Consider the following 10,000-nt stretch of genomic DNA (forward strand, 5'->3'; position numbering starts at 1 on the left):
ATCTCAACATTTATAAAGCTTTAAAAAAACAACTTTTAATTTAAGTGAACTTAAAACAATCTTTACATAAACCCATTATAATAAATGTTATTTTTACCTGTGCCTTCCCTGTTAAACATATACAGAAATCTAATAGTTATCAAACACCTTTCTTAACTGCATAAATAATACATGAAATATAGATTAATCATCATTAAAGCTACACTTTTCTCTATTCCCGTTGTTCTTTGATGAACATTTAAAGGCGGCATGAAATCAAATTTTACAATTTGTTTTTTTATATTTAATATTGTAGTGTTTACTATAACTGATTTATCTGTGCACTTCATAAAATAAAATAAAATAATTTACCCATATAATCTTTAATCAAATACTTTAACTTTCCCTCCCCCTTCGAAACGACTTCTCTTCTCTCCCGGTCATGTGCTATGGCGTGAGGGCGGGGTTATGGCGCAGGGGCGGGGTTATGGCGCGAGGGGTGGGGTTATGGCGCAGGGGCGGGGTTATGGCGCAGGGGCGGGGTTATGGCGTGAGGGCGGGGTTATGGCGCGAGGGCGGGGTTATGGCGTGAGGGCAGGGTTATGGCGCAGGGGCGGGGTTATGGCGTGAGGGCGGGGTTATGGCGCAGGGGCGGGGTTATGGCGTGAGGGCGGGGTTATGGCACGAGGGCGGGGTTATGGCGCGAGGGGCGGGGTTATGGCGCAGGGGCGGGGTTATGGCGCGAGGGCTGGGGTTTTGGCGTGAGGGCAGGGTTATGGCGCAGGGGCGGGGTTATGGCGTGAGGGCGGGGTTATGGCGCAGGGGCGGGGTTATGGCGTGAGGGCGGGGTTATGGCACGAGGGCGGGGTTATGGCGCGAGGGGCGGGGTTATGGCGCAGGGGCGGGATTATGGCGTGAGGGCGGGGTTATGGCGCAGGGGCGGGGTTATGGCGCGAGGGCGGGGTTATGGCGCGAGGGGTGGGGTTATGGCGCGAGGGGTGGGGTTATGGCGCAGGGGCGGGGTTATGGCGTGAGGGGGGGTTATGGCGCAGGGGCGGGGTTATGGCGCGAGGGCTGGGGATATGGCGTGAGGGCGGGGTTATGATGCAGGGGCGGGGTTATGGCGCGAGGGCTGGGGTTATGGCGCGAGGGCGGGGTTATGGCGCAGGGGCGGGGTTATGGCGTGAGGGCGGGGTTATGGCGCAGGGGCGGGGTTATGGCGTGAGGGCGGGGTTATTTCAGAAGCCGTTTCACTCGGATATACGTCACAATAAGGAGAAAAAGACGATCTCAACTTCTGTTTCATGCTGACTTTAATGACAGGCATCATCAGTGCTCCTGTCACTTTAAGAACGGCCGCTGACGAACATGAGGCGGATCTGACTCTGTCCCACGCATCTCATTTCCTCACAACTCGTTAAGTTCATTTAAGACGTTATTTAACTAATTTAAGACTCCTAATATGAGAATACTCAGCATTCTCTGTGTTGTTGTTATTGTTTGTTCAAGAGCAAAAGAGAACTCTATGTGAGCAGGAGACTGACACGAGTCTGTGCATCGAGTGTGTGTGTGTGTGTGTGTGTGTGTGTGTGTGTGTCAGTGTCCCTCGATTAACTGACATGAGACACAGCCACACAGACAGGACACTGACACACACATACACACACACAGGACATTGACACACAGCGCGTTCTCTTGTGTCTTGTCGTGCTTGGAAGCATTTACATGAATAGGAGCGTGATCGTGTAATGCTGGGCAAAAATGGATATAAAAATGGACGCTGCGTTATTTGCGTTAAATATTTTTAATGCGTTAAACTGAAAAAGTTAATCGCCCGTGTGAACGCGTTATTTGCCCAGCCCTAGTCTTTTTATCTCACGATTCTGAGAAAAGAATTCAGAATTGAGACAAATTGCGTTTTTTTTATCAGAGCTCTTTGCGATGCGAGTAAATGTTTGTTTTTCTTTGCTCCAGCTCTCATGGGGTCAGAGGTTAAATCCTGTCATTAATTCCTCCTGTCACTCAAACACATCACACCTTCGTTCATCTTCAGACACACATGCAGATATTTCTGATGATCCCAGATTTGTGCGCACAAACAAACACAAATAACGGCTTTATTCATCAATCTCTTCTCTTCCGTGCCAGTCATGCAAACACCACACCTCATGCATGTGGTCATGTGATCGTGCTCGGCCAATGGTGAGCCGGCGTTCTGCTGTAGAACCCGGAAGTGCTGGACTCTGGGAAGAGCCCAATAAAGTGAGTAGTGTAATGTGGCGTTCATACCGGACGCGATTCGCGCGAAGGTGGACGCTTGTACATGTAGAGTTTACTCGCTTCATTCGCGCGTGACATTCACTGCACAACAGACGTGATTCTCCTCATGGGCGGGGCTTCTGCCAGCGGCTCGTCTCGTTGAGAAATGACTGACATGGGCTGTGTTTACACGTCTTTTTTTGTTAAAATCTACTGTTAATGTGTGACAAAACGTAGTTTTAAGACTTTTCAGTCAATAATGTAGTAGTTTAAAGCTCAAATCAGTGGTTTATTTATATAAAGAGTGCCTATTTGAACATGTGATCTGGTGTGTGTGTGTGTGTGTGTGTGTGTGTGTGTGTGTGTGTGTGTGTGTGAGCTCCAGTGGATCAGCTCAGCTCATTAACCCGGTGAGATCAGCCTTTCCTCAGCCAGTCCTTCTGCCGCTGGCTCTGATGTCTCTGTGGCGGCTCCAGATATAATTCGTCTTGTAACGGCTGATCTTTGCTCTCATGGATCTATAATTTGTTCGCTGGCAAATCGTTTAGACTGAGGGCAAAGAGAAGTTTCATTACTTTATATTTTTAGGCTATAACTGTACGTTGCAGTTGTAACGTTAGCCGACTAGCACTGACTTTGAATGTTTGAGTGAATTGTTTGCTTTATTTCATGTGTAGCTTATTATACCTTTTACTTATACTTTTGTATTATTGATCAAACATAAACTTGCATTTAACAAAAAGAGACTGTGTTGTGTTTCATGTCATTTAATGTTATCACAGTGATAATCATATTGTCTGAACCAGATATTAATATACAGATTTTCTCCTCGTTGTCACTACTAGAGCAAGCTCCTGATTGGTTAACGCGGTGCGAAATATCCGCCAAAGTTCAGATTTTTCAACTTGAGCGATTTGCGCATTCAAAACGCTCAATTCGCGTCCTTCGCGCTGCCTCAATTGCGCGGATCGCACCGCAGAATGCCATTTCGCGTCTCTGCATTGACTTAACATGTAAATCACTTGCGCGAATCGCGTCCGGTGTGAACGCACCATAAGAGTCTGACACAGAGAAGAGATTGATGAATAAAGGCATTATGTATGTATGTGTGTGTGTGTGTGTGTGTGTGTGTGTGTGTGTGTGTGTGTGTGTGTGTGTGTGTGTGTGTGTGTGTGTGTTTTTGCGCACTATATTATATCTATAATATCTCCATCTGTGTCTGAAGATGAACGAAGGTCTGACGGGTTTGACACGAGGAATTAATGACAGATGTTAGAACTGCCCCTTTAAGAGCTGGAACACTGCACATCTGCTTCTGCTGGTGAAACTGCTCACAGGGCTTGACATTAAACAGGAATAGAGTTAGAGCTTTGGGGATTTCAGTTCTTTATGGCAATATATCACAGCAAAGATTAATAATATAAGTGAGCGTTAGGGAAACAATGAAACCGTTCATAATAAGACAAGAACTGAAGAACTGAAGCGTTAGCACACATAGACCCAACAGAAGAAGGAGCAGCAGGACTGAGATCTGCCATTACTGAGACTGAAGAGATCATCCCTCAGCTAAAGCTCTGAACACACTTCACACTCACTGAGAGATGGCCGAGTGTGTTTAGTGTGTTCACGCACACTCACTGAGAGATGACCGAGTGTGTTGAGTGTGTTGAGTGTGTTCACACACATCATCTGAGAAGCCCAGATGTGGCGTTATCTGATGTGTCATGTGATGTGTTGATGCAGGTATGGCCTCAGAGTTTGGCGTGCGAGGATACCCCACCATTAAACTGTGAGTCTGACAACTTTATCAACTTTATAATATTATAATATCTGTGTGTGGCGTTGATTGATCTCGAAGGGGTCGTGACATGAGATCACATGAGCCTTGATCCGTTAACCTGTGAAATGCTGTTTCCTGCACACTGAGCTTACACTGTTAAAGACGGGGATTCCCATCCTAAACATCGACAAAGTTTCCACAAAAAAATTTGACTTTTAATGGAGCATTTCTCTGCCTGGTTTCTCATAAGTTTCGGAAAGTTTTTTTCGAGTATGGGTCTGTGTGACAAGACAATCATGTTTTTCCGGAGCAGCAACAGGGTTGTGCAAGTGTTCAAAAATTCTCTGAATTTCAGCGATGATGATTTATAAACAAGGTACAGTTCAACTCCGGATTTGTAGCTGGTCTAAAGCTGCAAGATGGAGCAATCCCAGAGATTAAGGTTCATGTTGTGTGTTGGTAGCAGGCGGTGAGTAAAACGGCTTCAAATGTCTTTATCTATCAATTCCATTGTTGTTCAATGTAAACATGCATAGCTCAACGCATTAGCTGCACGCACTCATGATTCTTTAGCTCCGCCCACTCATGATTATTTAGCTCCGCCCACTCATGAATATTTAGCTCTGCCCACTCATGATTCTTTCGCTCCGCCCACTCATGATTATTTAGCTCCGCCCACACTATACGCCCCAGCCACTCAGCTTTTTTCGGAAAGACTCTGTACAGCGTATCTTTCTTTTATAAATATAATAAAACTAAAGACTTTTTGGAGATATGAAAGATGCAATACTACTCTATAGGCACTCAAGATTGACTGAAAATGAGTGTTTCACCCTAACCCTTTAAAGTGCTCCTCATTATAAAGCGCTGATTGAATGAAGCTCCAGAAGCGGCTCGTGTTGATATTGTGGGTTTGGGAAATACAGTGGCTTAAGCTGGTCAACTTTATCTCACTGCTTTTCTTCAGTTGTGTTAGTTTTGTGAGCAGCTCAGGCTGTTGGTGTTATTAGGGCACTGACCCTCGTGTCTGTTAGTGTTTCCTCCTCCTCCTCCTCCTCCTCCTCCTCTTCCTCCTCTTCCTCCTCTTCCTCCTCCTCCTCCTCTTCCTCCTCCTCCTCTTCCTCCTCTTCCTCCTCCTTCCACAAAAATGGAATCAGATCATCTTCAGACTGTGCCGGCAAAAAACATGGGGTCAAAGTTGATTCGCTCTCGAATAATCCGACGAAGAGCATGTGAGGCTTCACCTCAGCAACAACCCGAATTCTGACCTGACCTGGGGCCTGTTCCATGATGGTAGTTTAACAAACTCAGGTTTACAGGATTAGTTTAGAGTTGACTAAACCAAACCAATCTATTCAGGCTTTGTTGGTCCCATGATGCTGATCATCAGCTTTCTCTGTCAGCTCAGGCTTTGATCCTGAGTTTAGGAGTTTAGCTGTGACATCAGCAGTGAACAGCCAATCACACGCTGTGGATCAGTGACACTGAGATTCACTTCTCGCGAGAGAAGCAGCGAGATTCATTTCTCTCTTCTGAAGAATATTACATGATTGAAAATATTAGGAATTTAAACAAATTTACACAGAAGAAAAGAGCTGTCTATAAAAGAGGACAACTTTAAAGGGTTAGTTCACCCAAAAATGAAAATTCTGTCATTAATTCCTCACCCTCATGTCGTTGGACACCCGTCAGACCTCCGTTCATATTCGGAACACAAATGAAGATATTTTAGTGTAAAGCTGATGCTGAGAAAGGCTTCACACAGGCCTCCATTGGCATTCAGTACATTGACACTTCCAAGATCCATGAAAGGCACTTAAAACGTCGTTACAAAGTCCATCTCACCACAGTGGCTCTACAATAATCATACAATGCGACGACAATAGTTTTTGTGCGCAAAAAAAAATCAAAATAACACCTTTATCCAACTTGTTCTTGTCTTCCGTGTGTGCCTCCACGACGCATGCGCGAGAATATGACGTAGCGCCGGTGTTCGGGAATCCATGAAATACACACTTAAGCCCCATTTTGAGCACTACGCCGAGACCTAAAGCACGATCAATGTAGAATCCAACAGCTGAGACACGCGCGTCTTCCTCTGCTCGTAAACAAATCGCTTCTGGGTCATATGTCCGAACGCCGGATCTGCTCATATTCTCGCGCATGCGTCGTGGAGGCATACACGGAAGTCGAGAACAAGTTGGATAAAGGTGTTATTTTGATTTTTTTTTGCGCACAAAAACTATTGTCGTCACATCGTAAGATTATTGTAGAGCCACTGTGGTGAGATAGACTTTGTAACGACGTTTTAAGTGCCTTTCATGGATCTTGGAAGTGTAAATGTACTGAATGCCAATGGAGGCCTGATTGAAGCCTTTCTCAGCATCAGCTTTACACTAAAATATCTCCATTTGTGTTCCGAATATGAACGGAGGTCTTACGGGTGTCCAACGACATGAGGGTGAGTAATTAATGACAGAATTTTCATTTTTGGGTGAACTAACCCTTTAAGAAAAATCTAATACGTCAATGCAAGTAAAAGTTATGAAGTTAGTTTAGTTGATATATAGAGAGAATTGAACATTTAAACTCACATGTAATTTTTTATAGATTTAGTTATTGAATTTAAAGCTTATTTGTATCACCTTTATATAGGCTATTTATTTTAATATTAACAAAATGCATATTAATGATTGATTTACTAAAATTATACATGTGTAATTGATTAAGGGTATAATAATTACATAAATTATTTTTAAATAATTCAAAATTACTATTATTATAAATAAGCATTGTTAAAAGCCAGAGGTTTAAGTCTTTAATAGCAATTTGCTATGTAGTGACCTTTAATTTGGAGAAGAAAAAGGGGGAGTGGCTTTATTGCATCAGAGGTGTGTCACTTTGCTCACAGCTGATTGGTCCAATTTCAGTTTGATCTCTTATCCAGAACATGACCTGCCCTGGAGCAGGTTAGCCGTGGAGCGTAAGTTACTATGGAGATAAACACTGCTAAAAGCCAAACCACTTTAATGGTACCTAAAACCCAGGATTAGCACAAACTAAGCTTAAACATATCTGGCTTCATGGTATAGGCCCCTGGTGTGTGTGATGACAACCATGACCTGAGGCGGCCTGCTCAGTTTCAGTACAGCGCCACCTAGTGTTCATGAGATGACCTCTGACCCTTTGACTGGGCTCTTTAGATGTGGTGAATGCCTGTTGTGCTGAAACTGGCCATTATAGATCCGTCGGGTCAGTCGAGATCATAGATGGCACTTTTGCCATAGTTGGCCGAAGTTCCTGTCCGCCATTTTGATTTTGCCAAACTGCAGCTGAGGCTGTGGGAAGATTTGAGGTATAGACACAAAACTTCATTCTTTGTCAAAAGTAATCATCAGTTCTGGCCCATTACAGTGATGGTGTTAATGTTGTGCCTGAACTCTCTTCTGCGGTCGCTCTGGTTCTCCAGGACTTCAGCTGCTCGTTCTGCATCTCAGAGGCCGGTTATTTTTCACTCTATATTTATTTCCATCATTACTAAACTTCACGTTTGGGGAGTGGAGCGTCCGTATGGAGTCGGGAGTGAAGCTCGATGTTCCTGTGGGATTGTGGGATCAGGGGAGGCAGGTGTTGATGAAACTCCCCGCGAGGATAATGATTCGCCTAATGAAGGACAGAGTCTCTCCCCAAGAAAACCTTATCAAAGTTCATCTTTATCATTTGATTTATTCATTTCAGTTGTTTTATGATTTGTATTGGGGTTCAGCGTGCATCTGTCTGTCATAACCCTCCTCCATCCTCACTCAGATCTGTGTTGTCTCTGGGATTGGGATGTTGTCAGTCTTCATGTTCTCTGGAGGCGACGGGAATAGTCTTGTGTACTTCTGTAGCCATAGAAAACATTCCTTTATGGCGTCTGAACGCACAACAGTTGCTGGAGCGATATCTCAGGACACATTACATCATCTGCGGGACAGTGGAGGGTTAAAACATCTCACACACACACCAACAGCAGTGTGGCATATTTTCTATTTGTTTGTTACATGAATTGTTATTAATATTACATCAGAGGGGTAGAAAGATCTGTCATGACTCTGCAGTTTTATCAGGTGTAGGTGTTCTAGCCACTGTAATGAGAATTACTGAGCTTCACATCACCTAGAGATGGAGGATCCCTTACAGATGCTTACTTTAAATAAAGATGTGTTTCTGAATCAGATAAATCTCTCTCTCTCCATCTCTCTCTCTCTCTCTCTCTCCATCTCTCTCTCTCAGGCTGAAGGGCGAGCTGGCCTATAATTACATTTTATTTTACTTTTATTTGTGGGTTTAAATATGCACAGAGAAAACGGTTTAAATGTCAACTTTTGAACTTTTTATTAGGTCAAGCTAAAATGGCTGTCTATGGTTCTAGGAAAAACAAAATTGAACGGAACATGAGTTACAATTTATTGGCTTTTTTTTTCAATTCGGTCAAATCCAGAATCTTTATTGATTTTCGTTATTTCAAAGCTATGGATGATCTTCTTTCTTTTGACTTGATTTGGTGTTACGGTGGGGCTTTGTGTGAGGTTATTGAAAATATCTTGGTCTTTGCGCCCATCTTGGAATAATTTTTATAATTTTTATTTTTTTATTTTAACCGTTATTTTTTATTAATTTTATTATTTATTTTTTCAATTATTTTTCATTTAATTTTTGTTTTGTTAAGAAGTATGTTTTTGACTTGATTGTCTAAACAGTGTGTTAATATTTGTAATAAAGTTTTTTTTGAACTCTCTCTCTCTCTCTCTCTCTCTCTCTCTCTCTCTCTCTCTCTCTCTCTCTCTCTCTCTCTCTCTCTCTCTCTCTCTCTCTCTCTCTCTCTCTCTCTCTCTCTCTCTCTCTCTCTCTCTCTCTCTCTCTCTCTCTCAGGCTGAAGGGCGAGCTGGCCTATAATTACAAAGGACCGAGAACCAAAGACGATATCATCGAATTCGCCAACAGAGTGGCTGGGTGAGAAATGAATACAGATGCTTTTGAACATTTTATTTTTCTTTTCTTTAATTCTTCTAAAAGTTTTAAAATATATACAGGGCTAGCCATACTAGCCATTCACTGACCAAAATGTTGTTGTTGGGAAATCAGGATTTTTGCTGGGTCAAAAATGGTCTTCAGTGGTGGTTGACACACACACACACACACACACACACACACACACACACACACACACACACACACACACACACACACACACACACACACACACACACACACACACGTGATCTGCGAGCGCAATACTGACAATACATTAAAAAAATGCTAGTAATTTTGATCATCTTATTTTGATATCTCATATTATGATCTCTTACATCAATGTTTGTTTATTTTGTTTTTACACTATTTACTGATAATTGTTTTGGTATATAATCATATCAATATTAAAAAAGTAGCGTTCAAAATTAACAAATAGCCTAATTTTCTGCCATATGCAATTTAATAAAAATGACCAGCTAGCTAATAACAACTTTGTTCTGGTTTCACCTCACTCCAGTCTGAATGACTGTAGGCTATTTATTTTACTAAACATTGTTAACAGAAATAAGCTGAAATACTGTTGATAATTAAAAATTATTCTTACTATCCACTCTTGCTAAATTGGGTTAGCACACTTGTGTTCTCATTTCAGATGCGTTCTGAGTAAATTAATAAACTGATTCGTTAGTTCAGTTTTAGACAGTTCAGTTGTTCTAACCAGTCGTTAAAATGATTCGGTTCAAAGGAGTCATTGGTTCACGAATCGGACATTAGCAGACGCGTTGTGTGTGAATCCCGTCTGTTAGAACATCACGAAAGATTTGTCAACACACAGAAAACACTTCATAACTGGATATAATTTGTTTCCCGTTTATTGAAAGTATGGTTTATGTCAGCCGGTCAGAGAAGAGGCAACGTTTTTTGAGCGCAATTCACACCCAGCGGTAATTCTAGAAACAAATCTGA

The 10,000-nt window shown here is 42.5% G+C and overlaps 1 protein-coding gene across 2 annotated transcripts in view; it reads left to right on the forward strand.

The window, feature by feature from the left end:
* tmx3b (thioredoxin related transmembrane protein 3b) overlaps positions 1-10,000 on the forward strand; it is an 84,620-nt gene that overhangs the window by 9,742 nt on the left and 64,878 nt on the right. For both annotated transcript variants that reach the window (XM_079805954.1, XM_079805955.1), the window contains 2 exons: positions 3,982-4,027; positions 8,933-9,013. In XM_079805954.1, coding sequence (XP_079662080.1) covers positions 3,982-4,027; positions 8,933-9,013 — 127 coding nt within the window. The remainder of the gene's footprint in view (positions 1-3,981; positions 4,028-8,932; positions 9,014-10,000) is intronic.

The sequence above is a fragment of the Gobio gobio genome (assembly GCF_949357685.1).
Source record: "Gobio gobio genome assembly, chromosome: 23".
Taxonomy (NCBI): Eukaryota; Metazoa; Chordata; class Actinopteri; order Cypriniformes; family Gobionidae; genus Gobio; species Gobio gobio.